The sequence below is a fragment of the Equus przewalskii genome, chromosome 14 (genome assembly GCF_037783145.1).
Source record: "Equus przewalskii isolate Varuska chromosome 14, EquPr2, whole genome shotgun sequence".
NCBI lineage: Eukaryota > Metazoa > Chordata > Mammalia > Perissodactyla > Equidae > Equus > Equus przewalskii.
Window position 1 is genome coordinate 36,227,881 of NC_091844.1, and position 16,801 is coordinate 36,244,681.

Below are 16,801 nucleotides of genomic sequence, written 5' to 3' on the forward strand. Positions count from 1 at the left end.
GAATTTGCTGATTCCCTTGGAATTCCATTTTTGGAAACCAGTGCTAAGAACGCAACGAATGTAGAACAGTCTTTCATGACCATGGCAGCTGAGATTAAAAAGCGAATGGGTCCTGGAGCAACAGCTGGCGGTGCAGAGAAGTCCAACGTTAAAATTCAGAGCACTCCGGTCAAGCAGTCAGGTGGAGGTTGCTGCTAAGATTTGCCTCCGTCCTTTTCTCACAGCAATGAATTTGCAATCTGAACCCAAGTGAAAACAAAATTGCCTGAATTGTACTGTATGTAGCTGCACTACAACAGATTCTTACCGTCTCCACAAAGGTCAGAGATTGTAAATGGTCAATACTGACTTTTTTTTTATTCCCTTGACTCAAGACAGCTAACTTCATTTTCAGAACTGTTTTAAACCTTTGTGTGCTGGTTTATAAAATAATGTGTGTAATCTTTGTTGCTTTCCTGATACCAGACTGTTTCCCGTGGTTGGTTAGAATATATTTTGTTTTGATGTTTATATTGGCATGTTTAGACGTCAGGTTTAGTCTTCTGAAGATGAAGTTCAGCCATTTTGTATCAAACAGCACAACCAGTGTCTGTCACTTTCCATGCATAAAGTTTAGTGAGATGTTATATGTAAGATCTGATTTGCTAGTTCTTCCTTGTAGAGTTATAAACGGAAAGATTACACTATCTGATTAATAGTTTCTTCATACTCTGCATATAATTTGTGGCTGCAGAATATTGTAATTTGTTGCACACTATGTAACAAAACAACTGAAGATATGTTTAATAAATATTGTACTTATTGGAAGTAATATCAAACTGTATGGTGATAAGTTTTAATTCTTATGGTTAAAGGGAAATAGAACCTTGCATTATACTCAAAATGGCCATTTGTGTGTGCAAGCAGGGCATTGCAGACCTAGCTTAGAGCAGCATCCAATATGCTTTCCAGATAATATACCCAATCAATGACCTAGAGAGCCTTCTGTGCTGTGTAGGGATTTAACCCGGCTTAACGGTTCAGGGAGATTTAACTGTATGGAAAACAAGTTTAGAATGTTACCCTATCTAGCCTGTTATCTCTGATCCTTCCCTGAAAACCATTTGAAATGGCTTCATTGATCAACATTTTGTTAATTCATCTGTGGTAGAGGTGGGAAAGCAGCACACCTTTCCTAATTGGCAACGATCAGACTAATGCGTGTGCTGTATAATACTGTTTCCTCCGTGCTCGAGTCAGATGCCAACTGTTTTATCCTCCACAACTGTATAACTTAGAGTGGAGGAGAGTTAAAGCATTCAAGTAGAAAGCAGGAAATTTATTACTTGATTGCCCTAATTTTAGAAATTATATCCCTAAAAATTAACTGAAAACACAAAGGCTGGGTGGGAATGATAAATGAGAGAAATATATTTATTTCAGTGGAATTTTGCACATGGGAAAAATTTTGTTAAATAGGACCTTAACGATCCTAAGGTTTGTTTTATTGTGGGAAACAAAAATCTTCTGCTAACACTGGCATTTTAAGGTGATAGAAATCAAAGATTGTTTCCTTGGGGTTGAAGTAGCAGCCAAAACATTCTTTACTTAGAGGCTTGGGATGTGGTTCTTGGCAACACATTTTATGGTGGGGTCTTTAATTCAATGATAAAATCTAAACTAAAAACAAGCCAAAAATTACAGGTTTTTTTATTTTCACTAAACAGGGAATTGAAATACATGGTACAAAAATAAGTGGTAAGATTATTGTAAAATGAAATGGACAGAATAAATATTCAATTTAATTTTCCATCTATGAGAATTTCACAATAAAATCATAGTTTACTTTGTATTATAGATGTGCTTGTTGGATCTATTCATCCTCACATAAGGCAACTGAAAAATTCCTCAAGTTACCAATAGTTATTTGGGTGAAGATCTTTTTTTTAATGCTTCAAAAGGTTTGCATTCTGCCTTACCAATACAGTATAAAGGGGGAAGGAATTCAGAAACTGTTTTTTGAATTAGATAAGTGACACAAATGTTAGACAGTGTGATGCTGTGCACTTCAGTTCTATACAGCAAGCTCAAACCATCAGCTCATTATTCTTGGTGAGTTAGAAAAAACCATTACATAAATTTAAGATGTAAGCATATTTACACACTTATTTAGTTTTGAAAATTCTAGTGTTCTTTCCCCCATGGCAGTCAAGACTGGGGCTTACCACAGGCTGTTGCAGCGTGCTTCGTTATTTGCTTTTATGAATATGCCAATAAATGCAGTTTTGTAAATAACATTCCCACTTCTACTCCCATTTTCAAAAACAAACATTTCCAGCTACTATGGCCTTTAATAATTTGACCACTTAAAGGGAATTACTGCTTATTGGCATTTTGAATGTAAGTGGCTGCCATGAATTAGCTTACATAAGTGAAGAGTGTTCTGAACCCGGAGCAGTCACAGTCTCTGGGAAATCCTTGCAGAATGATAGCTGTTCTGGTCTGAGCAGTAACTTCCTGTTTTTGACTGAAATATCCCTTAGCACACATGTTGCCACTGTAGCGTATTTTACAGCAACCCTTCTTTATGTTCCCATTTAAGCTTCAGAACAGCCCGGTATTGACATTGTCTCCTATTTGCAGATGAGCTTAGCCATGGAGCTGCAACAAGAAGCCAGGTCTCGAAACTGCCTGTCTGGCTCTTAGTACTGTGCCTTCCCTGTGGACTTAAGTTCTAATTTAAAGGAACTACTAGGAAATTTTACTACAGGTACACTTGGTTTGGTATTTCATAACCACTGTCATGTCACTGCAGGCCACTGTTGTCTTTAAGGCTAACGTGTACCACAGCACACTGGCCAGCCAGGCTACTTGAATCTAACCCAGCCATGTTTCCTGATAGAAATGCTGCTGGCAGCGTCTTCCTAGGCCCAAACAGTTTCAGCTTGAGTTCTAAAGGAGGTCTTAGACTTCTTAAAGCACAGCTGAAGATCTAATTAACAGTTGTGTTGATACTCTTCAGTGGCATTCACGGCTAGGTCCAGAGTAAGCACCCTTCAGTCACATCTTATTTCAAAGGAAATGAACAAAAATATCTTAGATCATTTCTGGGTAAAGTAGTACTTTCTTGGGAAACAGGGCACTCTGAAATAAAATATTCTATGAAAATTCCTGTCAGTTGAAGCTGATTATAATTAGGTTGAACGGGAAAACAATGGCATATTCAGCATTCAGTTGCTATAATATTGGCCAGTTTGTTTCTATAGGGTTGTCATCTTCAATCTTTTGGCTAACTAAGAGACCTATCCAATACTAGTAAATAAATGGGTTTAACTCCTGAGGGCTATCCTGTAACATACTCAAGTGGCAAGGCATGTCCCAATTTACGGCCACATTAAAGAGAAAGTGAAATACATCAATTTAAGAATAGGGCCATCAGACATATCTGCCTTTTTAACTAATTCTAGGCTTTTAAGACTGTTTAACAAATATAATTATTTGCTAGGGAGGTGTTTTGTGTTGTCTTTTTAAATCTGTGCATGGAACCAAGATTAATATGGAGATGGCAGAATCATAATACAGTTTAATTCTGATCCTGCCCTTGAGCAGTATGGTAAATCGTGCCATAGTAGCAGCAGGTGCTTGAAATTCTGCATTTTATTTAGCTACAACTGAACTTTATATAGTTTTCCTTCATAGTTAATCTTTAAACATTAGAATTTAACAGCTTATTTTCCAATCACTGTCAAGTCTGAAGAAATTTTAAAGCAGAAAAGTCATGTTTGATACTTAATTTAATATGGAGGTGGATGAGACAGTGTTAAGATTATGTGGCTCAGCCCCCAAAACCAAAGTCCTAAACGTCTTTTAAAGGAGGTAATTTAGTATTAAAAGTTTTTGTTCTGAAGGGATATCAGAAGTCTGCTTATGAGAATAATTGTTCCAAAGTCACCCTCTTTGGCTTAAGATGACTTATTAATTTCTTTATAAGCCTAAAAAAAATCTTCCTTTCTTAAGCAGCCTCCTCAAATGAGAATTTGGAAGGAGTGTGAAAAAAGATCTGTCAGGGCGTATCTCACACATATTTAAGTGTGAAGAACTCTTCCCTTACGTCTTAGCCTATTGTAATACTAAAAATAGATGGGAAAAAAATGTGCTTTCCTCCTTCCATAAACATGGCCCAGTAGAACTTTTTTTAAGTGCTTTTTTGTTTTTGCAGAATCTGTGGTTACTAGCAAGAGCTGAGCATTTTGCTTTGAAAAGATATAAAATCAGTGCTTCAAGTGGTTGATCCATAGATTCTTTTTTTCCATCAAGGTACTTAGATGTCAACTCCTAAGCTACACAGAATTCCCTTTTTTCCTTTATTATTGACAGCCTTAGTTTCTTTAGGTAATCAGGCTGTGTGCTCCTATCCATGCCCTTCCCTGACCTTGGATACTCTTCCAAGGAAGAAGAGGAACGGAGGGCTGGAGGGCTGCATCCTCCTAGACGTACCCTTAAGGTGGATGATTAGTCTGTAGCCCTGCCGGAGCTCAGGGGCAGTTCCTAAGTCCCTCACACATTTTCCTTTAAGATATTAGTTAGGCAGGCAGATGCAGCCAACCCTGAAGATGACAAAAGGTGTCCTAACAGCCCAAAATAATTTGTAGAGGTTCACTTTGTTTAGAACCTTCTTCGGAGAGTTAAAGTCTCTTCTAAAACCTTCAAAGAGGGATTTATAAACATAAGCTTCATTTTCTGAAAAGACCCAAGTTCCCAGCCAAGCATTCACTTTTTTCAGTCTCTTGGGTCATCTTGTATGCCTGAGAATACCAAGTATCTGGTACCACCTTTCTCATACCAGCCTTCTTTAAATGATCTCAGCAGATGGACTAGTTTAGGAGCTCTGTCTGCCCTTTTTAACTAGAATGGGGTGGGGGGAGGAAAGACCTTTAAGTCCTGTTAGCATTATTTTATCAAAAACTGCAAAGCCACATGCTCTTTGTAGAGAAGCACCAAAGGAAAATGGTAGTTTGGAAGGATTCATTTTAAATAAAAATAATAACGCAGTGGCCCTTACTTCAGGGAAGAGAAAGGCATTTTAAAGCTAGTACATTCGTGAAGTTTCCCCCTTGATTTCAGTGTTAAATGGCTCTTACAAGGACTTCCTGAAAGTTTCCCACCAGCCAGATTCGGGCTGACAGATTACATCTCTGCCTGAGAAGATGCCTGAAAGAGAAAGAGAAGCATCTGTTATAGGCAGAATGCCGCAGAGGAAGAAATGACAACCTCCGTTCGTTTTAGAACTAAAATTTTACTTTCTAATATTGCTCAAATTCCTTCCATGAAAACACAGGGACTCCCTGCTCTTGACATCCTTGGATTTTATCCTTTACTTTCTTTTATCTACAGTGAATTCTTGCCTAGAAAATCTGTGTCAAGCACCATATTTTGGTTATAGGAGAGGAATTTCAGAGAAGTATGGTCCAGCTGTGGAATCATAAAGAACATTGGGCAGTGGCAACCCCACAGTGGGCACGAACCCTCTCTGCTCTCTTAGCCCAGCTCGCTCTCATTCCCTGGTTGGCCTTCCCAGAGATCAAAAGAGAGTTGTACTATTAAGTCTCTAAGGCCTGTTACCCCAATCTATCCCCCAGCCCTTTTGGGAAGGGAGTGGGATGAGAAATTGCAGAGGCCCTCTGTGGGAAAGGGAGGCGCAGGGAGTTATCTGTAACTCTGGGTCTCTGCAGGCACTTGGTGCTGTCAGGAGTTGCTTGCAGTTGGAGTACCAAATTAGTTGGGTGAGAAGAGCCAGCAGAACAGGGGGCAACATGACAGCACTATACAGGAGAACCGTACACATGCAAAAATAAAAAGGTAGGTTTTGCCACTCTTTTCCTTGAGTGGCTGGAGTGGTGGTAAAGGGACTGTCATAAATGGGAGCCTGGGGCACCCTAGTCTAGAGCAGGGGTGAAACTGAGTAATGGAAAGTACCCAGGTGAGCCTTCATCATCATAGAAAGACCCCCAGCCTTCTTCCTGGCAATGGTAGCAACTCCCTTTTCAGTATCAGGGGCTTCTCCCAGCATCTCATTTCTTTAGCTCAACAAGCTTCTAAGAAACAGCCAACTGTTAGAGCAGGAGCTCAATACCCTAATCCAGCACTGGGGTCTACAGACAGATTTTCTTCTCTTGGGTTCCTCTCCTTACCAGGCTAATCCCCTTCACGTCGGCGCTCCTGTGTGTCACTGGCATGTTGTCAGGGATGAGGTTGCAGCCAGCCAACATGTCCAGAGAGGCTAAGATAGTGTCATACAGGTGATCTGCGTGGCTCTCTAGCTCACTGGGCTGCTTCGAGATCCTCCTGAGGACATCCTTTAACACTGACAAATGAGGTTCAAAGCAATTAGGCCAAAAAAATCATCCAAGTTTATTTTCAAAAGAACATACAAGGGTGTAGCATTTTACATAAAATAGGACCATGGTAATAGTCTAAGAATGTCCACTCTTTTTAAACAGTCACTCTCCAGGGGACTGCTGTTGTACTGGAGGGATCTATGTTGTTAACTTCTGATTAAAGCTGAGAGAAGAATTTCAGTGGCTCCACTTTGAAATTGCAGTCATGTACTGCTTAATGACAAGAATAGCATCGTTAGGTGATTTCATCATTATGCGAACATCAGAGAGCGTACTCACAAACCTAGAAGGTGTAGCCTACTACAAACCTAGAAGATGTAGCCTACTACACACCTAGGCTATATGGTACTAATCTTATAGGATCACTGTCGTATATGCAGTTTGTCATTGACCCAAACATCATTATGTGGCGCATGACTGTACATAATTTACAAAAGGAGACACAAACATGGTTCTCTGGGGACTGGTAGGTATTATCTGACTTTTAGAGAGAAGGCACAGGGCACATGGAGATCCTGTGGGGCAGAAGGCTTAAATGAAACAAAACAACATGCCAAGATTCGGACGCTGGGTCCTGCTACCAGGTCCTATCAGCTGCTTTTGGCTGGGGGAGTGTCAGCATGTAAATGGGTGTCTGGTATTGTATTTGGGAATGCTTGTGAACCCTTTTTTGTGGGTCCTAAATGAACAAACTCAAAAGCAAGTTATCTGAAAGCAGGCTAAGACAAGATGGTTAGTGAGGCCAAGGGTTCATTTGAGGAAGGGATGGGCTAGGTTCAGAATGCACAGTTGTGTTTTTCTCTTAAAAACGATTTCCTTTGTTGAACTCAAAGGCTGCTTTAGCTTCCTGTGCCTTTATCAGCTGTGCTAACACTCTCCCTAGTTTCCTGCCACAGCTGCAATGTCTGCCAGCAGCGGAAAGGAAAGGGGAAGCTGCCTATCTGCAGAGGATGCTGACGGATGGGCAGAAGGAGAAGGAACACAGGCTGCCTGTGTTGAGATCAGCCCCTGGGGAAGCCGCATCACTGCAGCAGCATCAGGGCAAAGTGCCATCCTGACCACTCACGAGAGCTGGCCAGGCTGGCAGAGGAATGCAGCAAGGGTGTGTGGTACAGCTCGCCTGTAAGGGTGACCGGGCTGGGTTCTCCCCTCCACCATCACCAGACCTTTGCTCATCCTCCTGTGTGTGGTCAGTGGAATTCAGGGAACCTTTATTTCACTGAACTTTTATTTTACAATGTTAGACTATTTGGTTGGGGCCATGTGAGAGGAAAGCTGGGAAGGGGAATGAAATAGCCTTTCCCAGTGAGACTCATCTTTTACTTGAACACATGCATACAGGGGCCTGGTTCAGCTTAATGTCAATAGGTTCCAGTCATTTGATCAGTATAAGGAGTCTGGGTGTGAGACAGGATCGTCAACTTGTAACTGGGTCAAAATGTAGTGAAAATCTGCCAGATTTCTGTGGGGAGGCCTTTGGCAGGAGGCTGACATAGAGACATTTTAGAGGGGGAATTAATTTGGCTTCCCATCCCTAAGGTGATATTCGTGGCTGAGGAAGAAAGCAGGCTCTGAGGAAGCTGGACAGGAGTGTTTGTGCTTGGGCTCTAGTGAGCCTGGCAGGGTGCTCTGGAGAAAGGAGAACAGCCATGCACCTAACTGGAGAGACCCTGTGAATGTCAAGGAAATGTGATTTTCACAATAGCAATTATTCCAAGCAAGGATGGGGAGCGGCAGAGTGTCAATCTGAAAGAGCCTGGATACATATCTGAAAACCACAGAAAACCCAAAAGCCTCTTCTTTTGGCAGTAAAATACTTTTAGACTCCTTTTAAGAGAAGGGCGAAGTCGGATATTCTTATTACAGATTAAGCACTGAGAAGTATTACTTCATTGATTTTTAAATGACAGTCAAAGAACCTGTAGCTTTTACAAGGCCCACTGTTAATGTGGCCTCCGGAAGAGCTTCCATTATTGAGCTCTTTCCCTTCCTGCTCAGGCCCCTGCACCTCCAGATACTGAGGGCAGCCTGGGAGCCGGCATTGGGGGCCTCAAGCCAGGGCGCCACTCCTTGTGTGGCCGCAGGCAAATTCACAACTCTGTGAGGTGAGAGTAATAATAGTATCCATCTCACAGAGCTGTGATTAAATGGAAAAATAATTGATATGTCAACTGCTTCAGCTCAGCGCCTGGCACACGGTGTTCAGTAAAATGCTGGTGTAATTAAAGAAGCTTGGCATATTGAATTTCTGCCTCAATAAAAACCAAAAAACCCTAGTGCAAGAGAACACCAGAAGAGTCAAAGTCCTCCCCAAGGCAGGGGCTCGGGCGGATGGCTCCCATAACTCACACTGGATAATCACCGCCCTGCTGCAAGCCCTTCAGGGCTCCCTATCCCCGAGGGCAGTTGTCAACCCCGTGATTCTTCTTCCAAGGGGGCACCTGGCAACATCTGGAGCTATTCTGGGTTGTCACAACTGGAGAGGAGGTGCTGCTGGCATCTAATGGGTAGAGGCCAGGGATGCTACTGACCATCAAGCAATGCACAGGACAAGTCCTCACAACAAAGAATCCTGCAGGCCAAAATGTCAGTTGTCCTGAGCTTGAGAAGCTGTTGTATGCCACCTCCGTAACAAGTACCCGCCCCCCACTTTTGGTCAGGCAAGTGCAACCTCATTGCCTCTCAAGCCTGTGGGTTCTGCCTAGCTTTGCTTATGCTGTTTGCTTCCAGTGTAAACCCCACTTCACTCCAAAACTGAGGCATAATACGACAGGCTCTTTTAGCACTTGGTTCTTCAGTCTTAAAGGAAAAATGAGGGGCTGATTTTGGGGGCCCATCAGTTTACTGCTTCAACCTAACCTCTAGCTCATCCTCCTCATTATATCCGCCCCCAGCAAGGACAACACCAATTGTAAATCCTTGTACCCTGCGTGCTTAGACATACTCTTGAAGTCTATGATTTTTACATTTTCTAAATTGGGAACCCACCCTGCAAAAGGGGCTTGAGCCCAGTTTGAGCACCACTGTCCACCTGTGCTCGCTCTATCAGTTCATTTCATCCTTCAGGCTATTCCCACAGAACAGACCAACTGCTCTCCCACCCTGAAACAAATCCTTCTCCAAAGCAGAGAACTACAGAGGGGTTCAACCTGTGCTGGGAAAGGGGGGAGTCTCTGAGGGCTCCCCACTGTGAACACCCTAGCGGAAAACCAAAGACGTCTGGATTAAAACCAGCATTCCCACCCAGGAGCCCATCAGGAAAAAATAAAAGCAGAAGCAAAAATGTTGTTCTTGCAGGCTTGACGCCTAACTTCCACTCGGCTTACCTTTAGGACTGCCATGGCCTCACCGTGTGGCTGCCAGGGCAGTGAGGATGTGAGGGGCTGGCAGACAGTCAGGAAATCTAAGACAATGGGTGCATATGGGAGGGGCTCCTGACCAGTGACACGCGGGTCACTGGACCTGCTGCCAAGAGGGATTAAGCGCTGGCTAAATCAAAACCCCAAGCATCTTACCTGGAGTATTATCCAGCAGGCACTGGAGAAGAATCTCTCCTTTCTGTAAGACACTCTCCGTCAGGAACTGGTGTTCATCTATATCTTTCTTAAATTGCTTAAAGCATATCAGGAAAAAAAAAGAAGAAAGCTTTGTTACTATCGTTTTGTAAAAGTTACTCAAAATGATCCCTTGCAGGGAGCCTGATTGCCCTCCAATGTGGAAGATAAACCCACTCAGTCTTCAGAATTCCCCAAGTAAACAGTGCAATAGTTTAACTTCACCTTCTTTGAATCAAAGGTACATACAGAGTCAATCCTTTTTTACAATTTAACAAAAGTTTTCTTTTCCCTGGCAGAGCCTGGCTCATGAACAGCCTAAAGTCAGGGTTTCCTTCCTGTGCCACATCTCACTGGCTTCTCTTAGAACTCACAGGCCTATGGGATTCTCAAAACACAGTCTTCTCTTCTAATGGACGTGTAAGAACCACAAAAGAGATGCTGTGAACTTGACCACAGGGAGCCGCCGCCTCCACCGAGTCCTGCCTCCATGTCCTCCTCTATGTGGACAGGCCTCGAGAAGCCTCTGTGAGTCTCCTAAGCAGCTGATTTGTTTTCCCCTCATCACTACCAAGCTGACTATTTTTGATGTTCCTTTAGCTGCTAAGAAATGTAAAGTCAAATCCATGCCCACCTTCAGTACAGTGTGCAGAACTTGGCCGTTCACATTCTGAAGTTAGGATTTTACTGTTGGATTTACTATGTTCCTGTCTTCACTTTTCCTTTGCCTATTATTTTATTCTTTAGCACTCCGTAGTTTATATGCTGCCACAAACTCACTGTGTTATTAAGACAAACTGTGAGTATATGAGACAGAGTCACGGTTAAAATATGTGAACACACACACTTGCTTATATTAGGTATCTAAGCAGGGGTCAAGGTAGCTCATACATATGCATGAGCCATGCACCATTCTGGGTGGGGAATGGGTTGGCAGTATAGTCCTACTCTGTGACACAGTTGTGTGGGTGACAGCAGAGGGCTAGGCTTCACTGACCCACAGGCGTAACTCCCAGCTTAGATCTCGGCTCTACCCACAAAGCAAGATAGTTGCTTCTGGCTAGCCTGGAAGTTGAGGCAAAGGACAGAATGACAGACAAATGGAGGGAATGGAGTTGTTCTACTTGATACCCGCTCCGATGGCGGCGGGGCTGAGGCACCCTGGAAAGGCCACCCAGGTAAGTCTAAGGATGGCAGTTCCATCGCCTGCAGTGGTACTGCCCCTGGGCCTCCTGGGGGTGGGCCCTGCACTGCTATGTGCATGCACTCGGGGGCTACACACAAAGACCTCACACTCAGCCTTCCTCTCCTGCCTCAAGTGCACTCCAGGCAAGGAACTCATGGCAATCCTGCTCCACCCAGCAGGAAACAGCATTCCCACTAGGGTATGGCAGCTGGCACACCCCGGCCAGGCCCCTCCCCTAAATTTTAGTTGGCTTCACATTGAAAAACAAAGTCCCTCTGCTGCAGTCAGGCCAGGGTGTTTGGCCCTGGCCCAGGCACGTGTAAATCACCCTCTTCTTCTGAAGGCACATGGTCAGGTTATAGATGGTGGTAGAAATTCAAAGAACTGTCCTAGGAAACCCTTTCTCGAGTAGCACTGGGCTCAGATCACAAATATCACCTCTGCTCCTTCACAAGAGGTTAGAAAGGCTTGGCCAACCAGACATGCTAGAAGTCGGCAGGCAGTTCAGTCAAGTTAATGTTATACTTTGGGCAACTGTACATCATCCAATTCAGAACACTTCGCAGAATGAAGGGGGATCTACTGATAATTATGCCGGAATAGCAGGCACAAACCGTTACCCTAAATACATCTGATCTTAAGTCAAGTTACCCAGAAGCCGAAATTAAAGAGATTTTTAAAATAACAAAACCTGAATGAAAAAGAGGCAAAAAACCCCAAAACCAAAACATACCAAGAAGCTAATCAAGTTGTATTTTTGTTTAAATATCATCACAATGCCCTGTGTATTTTCTGGAGTCAGTATGATTTCCACTCAAATCCTTGAATACCAGTCTGTGCTGTCTGATAGGACCTTCGGTGACAAGGGGAATGTTCAGTAGCTGCACTGTTCAGTATGGCGGCCACTAGATAAATGTGATGATCCAACACTTGGAACTTTCAGTCCAGTGTGGCCAGTGCAGCTGAGAAGTCGGAATGGATAACTTTACTTAAACAGCCCTGTGTGATAGTGACTCCGTAACAGTGCAGAGCGATGCTTATCAATCCCTGAGACATTTGGAAAATTACACTGCAAATCACACTTAAGTATTTTTGATTGAGCATAAATATATTTTCTCCAAACTCTATTTGGCCTGGGAAATAACATACATTTTACAGTTTTTCAGCATTAAGAATTTGAAAAGGGAGCTCTGATTAGATTTCAGGTGAAACCGTCAATTGAGCCACAACATACCAAGCATCTGTGATTTAAGAATTTACTTGGTAATCAAGTAATTTAGCCACCACTCTGGTGAGTGGGCAGCCAGAAGCCAGGACCACACATTACCCGGTAAAGCTGCAGAGAAGACCTGAGACCTGTGAGATTGGACTTGGCTGGAGTCAAGTGGTTGGTAACGTCTGCTACGTTATACAGCCAGCGGATCAGCTCTTCTAGCTGACAGCAAAATGTCTGTGTAGACAAGTAGAAGAACACACGGGGTTACTGACCGAACTGCTGTTTACATTTTCAAGACTGCAACTATCCAGGGGGTTCCTGGAAACAGCCCGTGCACCCTTCTAAGCTCCCCTCACTGGAAGCCTTAGTCTCCTCTCTCCTGCCCTGACTGGCCCCACCCTATGACTCCAGACTTCCACCAAGGCAAGAGGAAGAGCCCCACCTTGGCTCTGTATCCCCTCAGCCTGATGGGACACCAAAAACGACAGGCTGAGAAAGGCCAGCCCTGCATGTGGGACTAGAGCAGCTAAGGTAAGGGCAGGGATGGGAACAGCCCAGAAGAGGTACACAGAAACCAGTTCTCACGTCAGCACCATTGCTAACTACCGAATTGTCATGGGGAAAATGGGAACAGAAAATCAGTGACTATAATCGTGCCTAACCTGAACCTGCAGCCAAACAACCAAATTCAAACTGCTTGTCCCTCTTCTCTCCCACACTGCCCAGGGAGCCAGGGCCCTAGGCTCCTGCCAGCCGCACACCCAGGGGAGTCTGAGCCAAACACTTTCCCTCATGGTATCTCAATCTTTTATCATAAAAGAGGGCACAGGCTAACATCCATCCTACCCGCTTCACAGGGCAAATAAAATAATCCACGGGGCAGGTGAAAGCCCCCTTCCAGTGCTAGGAAATGTCTGGGGTGTGGGCTCATGGGGCACGGCCCTCTGGCCCACAGCCCTGCCGCGGTGTGGTTTCAGTGTCCATGTGCTCAGCCAGGAGGCAGCCTGTGTGGCTCTCCAAGTGTGTGGGGAGCCACACTCCTGATGCTGCGCCAGGGGCTGTGCAAAGCCCTTGACGCAAATGATTCCATTTATCCACACATCCCAAGGAGGGAAGGCTCTCCATTTTCAGGGACTGAGCCAAAATTCAGAGACAGCAGTGCCATGATTCAAATGCAGATCTGCCTGACACTGACGACACTAGGCTGCAGAGTATTCATTCTATCTCTGGATACTCAGAGGTGGCCCACAAGAGAAGGTTCGGTGGCCACGGCACATCTAACGCCCCTGACTCTGCAGTTACCCCACGTCATCAGAAGGAAGCTCTGAGAAGCCCTGCAGTCAAGCAAGCACTCATTTTGTTTAGCCCAGTGTTTCCTGAAGGCATCTGAGCACAAGCCCTTTTTGTGCAGAGAACCTCTCAGGCCTCAAGGTCAGGAGCCTTGCAGAGCAGCCTGGGGCAGGGGTCTAGAGCTCAGGTTCCAGCCCTTGCTAATTGTGAGTGTGCAGTAACCTCACCTCTCGCTGCCTTCTTCTCCAACTGTGAAATGAGAACAATAGCTAACCGGGTAGAGCTGTGAGGACTGAACAGCATAAGGTGCAGTACAGTGCCTGCCAGATGAAAAGTGCTCAGTGTTACTACGTTTTATGATGATGTTAATGGACTGGGGGAAGAGGAGACAAGACGCCTCTACACGAAGCCTCTTAAACATTGAGTTTACCTTCACACACTGCATGAGTGATTCTTTTCCCTGCTCTCCTCCTCTCCGGGGAGGCTGCCCGTCAGCATCTGGATCTGAGAATGCCCGCCGGTCCAACATAGCTGGCAAGCAGGAACATGTTCTCAGCGGTCCAGAGGAGACCCCCAGGGCCTGGCCACTCCCCAGACCGCCTGTCACTGCAGAGTCCCTTGCATGGACGAAGGAGCGCAGCAAACAGTGGTTCTGGCCCTCAGGGCCCCTGGACCCTCTGCGGGCAGGCCTGGAGGGAAGCTGGCTTTGGCTGGAGTCCGATGGGAGGGAAGCTGGCCCATCACTGTCTGACACGTCCAGGGAGCTCTGCCCTTTGGGAGCCCCGGTGGGCAGGGTCACCACAGTAGGAATGGAACCTAGATAAGAAACCAAGCTAGAAACCTGCGTCAGCCGAGTGGGCAGGGCAAGGTACTCGTCGTCACTTTCCACCTCCTCCTCTGATTTCCATCCAGAGTCCATGCAGGCACGGTGCCGGATACTCTGGCTGGTCCCTTTCTCTCTTTCTGGCCCGGGTGAAGGCCACCCTCTGTCCCATGTCTTCAGCTGGGGAAGGCCCACCTCAAGGTGCTTGCCCACAGGCAGCCAGTCCCTCACGCCCCTCAGGGCTGGCTCTTTGCTCTCCCAAGGAGCATCTGTACTGCCTGGGGCTCTGGGGGTAGATGCAAGCAGTCTACGAGACGCCAGCCCCATGCCACCCTGCTTCTGGGGTATTCCAGAGGGCCACCGCTTAAGGTCCGGCTCTCTGGGCCCTGAGAATGGCAGGGCAGTGGCCTCTGCTGGTGGGCAACTGTGGGAGATATTAGTGGGTGACTTCAGCGTGCTTGCTGGGGAAACAGAGAAGCTATCCAGGTCCACACCTGAGTCCTGCAGGACAGGGTCAGCCAGCACATGGCTGTCAAGGTGCTTCAGGAGCTGAGGCCTGGGCCGCAGTGGGTAAGTATAGTCCAGGAGGTCTTCATACTCTTTATTCGGGTTCCAGAGGGGAGAGTGGCGGTCGGGGGAAGGGGGCAGGGAATCCGGCAGCACGCAGGCCCAGTACTCAGCCTGGAAGGAGAGGCGCCTCCTGCCCAGCCCAGGAGCATCACCCCCAGAGAACACAGGCTGTGGCGACCACTGGAGCCGAGGCCCTGGCCGCCCCACAGAGGGGGCTGACTGGGGGACGACCAGCTCCAGGGAGGAGACCTTGGCAAGGGAGCAACTTCGAGGTTCCGCCTTCTCTTGGTGACCCTGGAGACTGCTGCCGGGGGACGAGGCGGAGCCGCTGCAGCTGGAAAACTGCGGAGCAGCAGCACCTGGGCTCACCCCAGACCTCCACCTTGACGGGAAAGGGAAACCTGAGATGTGAGGCTGTTGGCTGAGGTCCAGCACCCGGGGTGACTCAACTGGGGACAGGTCCTCTTCGGTGTCAGCATCATGTCCTGAGCAAAGGGCTGTGGCTCTGGGAACGGTAAGGGTCTGAGGTAGCTCCTCTGAGGCAGAAAGCCTGGTCTCCTCCATCTGCAATGATAAGAGGGAAGAAAGAACACTCAGGGGAAAATAGGCAAACTGAATGTCTTTCTTAGATGACAACTCGGAGTTTTCTTTGGGGGGCCCAGGTGATGTTCGGGAAAGGTCCTGAAATCAAGAGTCAGCTCCTGATGCAAGAATCAGACAGAGTGCGCTGCTAGTGGCCGGCACCAAGGTCACCCTGCTCTGGGAAGCAGACTGTCTTCCCCAACTGATCCCCCACTCGGTCCTGTCAAAGGTTCCTCCTCCACAGACACCCAGTTGCCAGTGAGCAGAGCTCAGACAGCTCTGTCATGTGAAGATGGAACCCACTGCCTCGCCTTTGACAAGTGTGTCCTGGGCAGACGAAACCTCAATCATTCTGTCACCGACAGGAGACACATCCAAACCCAGCAGGCAGGTGACCCACCAGGCTCCACCAGGCTCAGCTCAGATGCCAGTGTTAACTGCACACTGGCAAAATGAGTCGTTCATCTCAGCCTCTTCACTCTGAATCTTTACTCTGCTCCAGGAAGAACTTTCCCCAAGGGAGGCAGGACGGCACCGTGGTTAAGGGCATGGGCTTTGGAACCAGACAGACCTGACGCCAAGCACCTTCCAGATATGTGACTTTGAGCCTGACTTCCCTTACCTGTAAAACAGGAATAGTCAGAGGACCACTTCCTCAGGACCTGAGGATTATGTGAGCTCATGTGGGAAAAGCACAGGGCGAGAGCTTTATGTGCACACCAGACGCAGACTCATGAAGCGGCCCACTTCTGTGTTTGCTGATTTGCTTCCTGCCTCACTCAATCTCTGACTCATGGGTGCCTTGAGCCTCCCTAGGCCCCCGGCTTTCAGGCAGGTGGGCCCAGCTTCTGTTTCCTCCCAGACCATCTTGCTCAGAGCCTCCTCACAGGATGGGGCTCCAGAGGGGCAGCACGCAGCTGCCAAGCCCACAATGATACTGAAGAGATCAAGCCATTCCCACAAAAGGCCTTGGCAAGCAGAACATAATAGGACGTCAGAGCTGGGAGGGACAGGTCATTCAGTCACCTTCCCAATTATGCTGAGGGCCTGAAAGATTTGGTGATTTGTCTGAGGTCACAGAGCCAGGCAGGGCTCTCTGCTCCATGTGACTCCCACCAGGCAAGGCCGCCCTGCAGTCAGGGAGGCCCAAGAAACTCTCCCTGCCCAGGGACAGTACTGCCTACTACATGGGCTCCACAGCTC

The 16,801-nt window shown here is 46.5% G+C and overlaps 2 protein-coding genes across 34 annotated transcripts in view; one reads left to right on the forward strand and one right to left on the reverse strand.

The window, feature by feature from the left end:
- Nucleotides 1–1,836, forward strand: part of RAB1A (RAB1A, member RAS oncogene family) — a 126,636-nt gene extending 124,800 nt beyond the window's left edge. For all 6 annotated transcript variants that reach the window (XM_070572500.1, XM_070572503.1, XM_070572504.1 and 3 more), the window contains one exon: nt 1–1,836. In XM_070572500.1, the coding sequence (XP_070428601.1) occupies nt 1–198 (198 nt within the window). In that variant the 3' untranslated portion in view covers nt 199–1,836.
- Nucleotides 1,674–16,801, reverse strand: part of CEP68 (centrosomal protein 68) — a 25,165-nt gene continuing 10,037 nt past the window's right edge. For 16 of the 28 annotated variants that reach the window (XM_070572478.1, XM_070572485.1, XM_070572481.1 and 13 more), the window contains 5 exons: nt 14,054–15,580; nt 12,445–12,567; nt 9,893–9,989; nt 6,171–6,343; nt 1,674–5,190 (listed from right to left, as the gene is read on the reverse strand). In XM_070572478.1, coding sequence (XP_070428579.1) covers nt 5,167–5,190; nt 6,171–6,343; nt 9,893–9,989; nt 12,445–12,567; nt 14,054–15,580 — 1,944 coding nt within the window. In that variant the 3' untranslated portion in view covers nt 1,674–5,166. Of the gene's footprint in view, nt 5,191–6,170; nt 6,344–6,366; nt 6,591–9,892; nt 9,990–12,444; nt 12,568–14,053; nt 15,581–16,801 lie in introns of those variants that run through there. The other 12 variants (XM_070572492.1, XM_070572493.1, XM_070572496.1 and 9 more) reach the window with 3 other exon arrangements.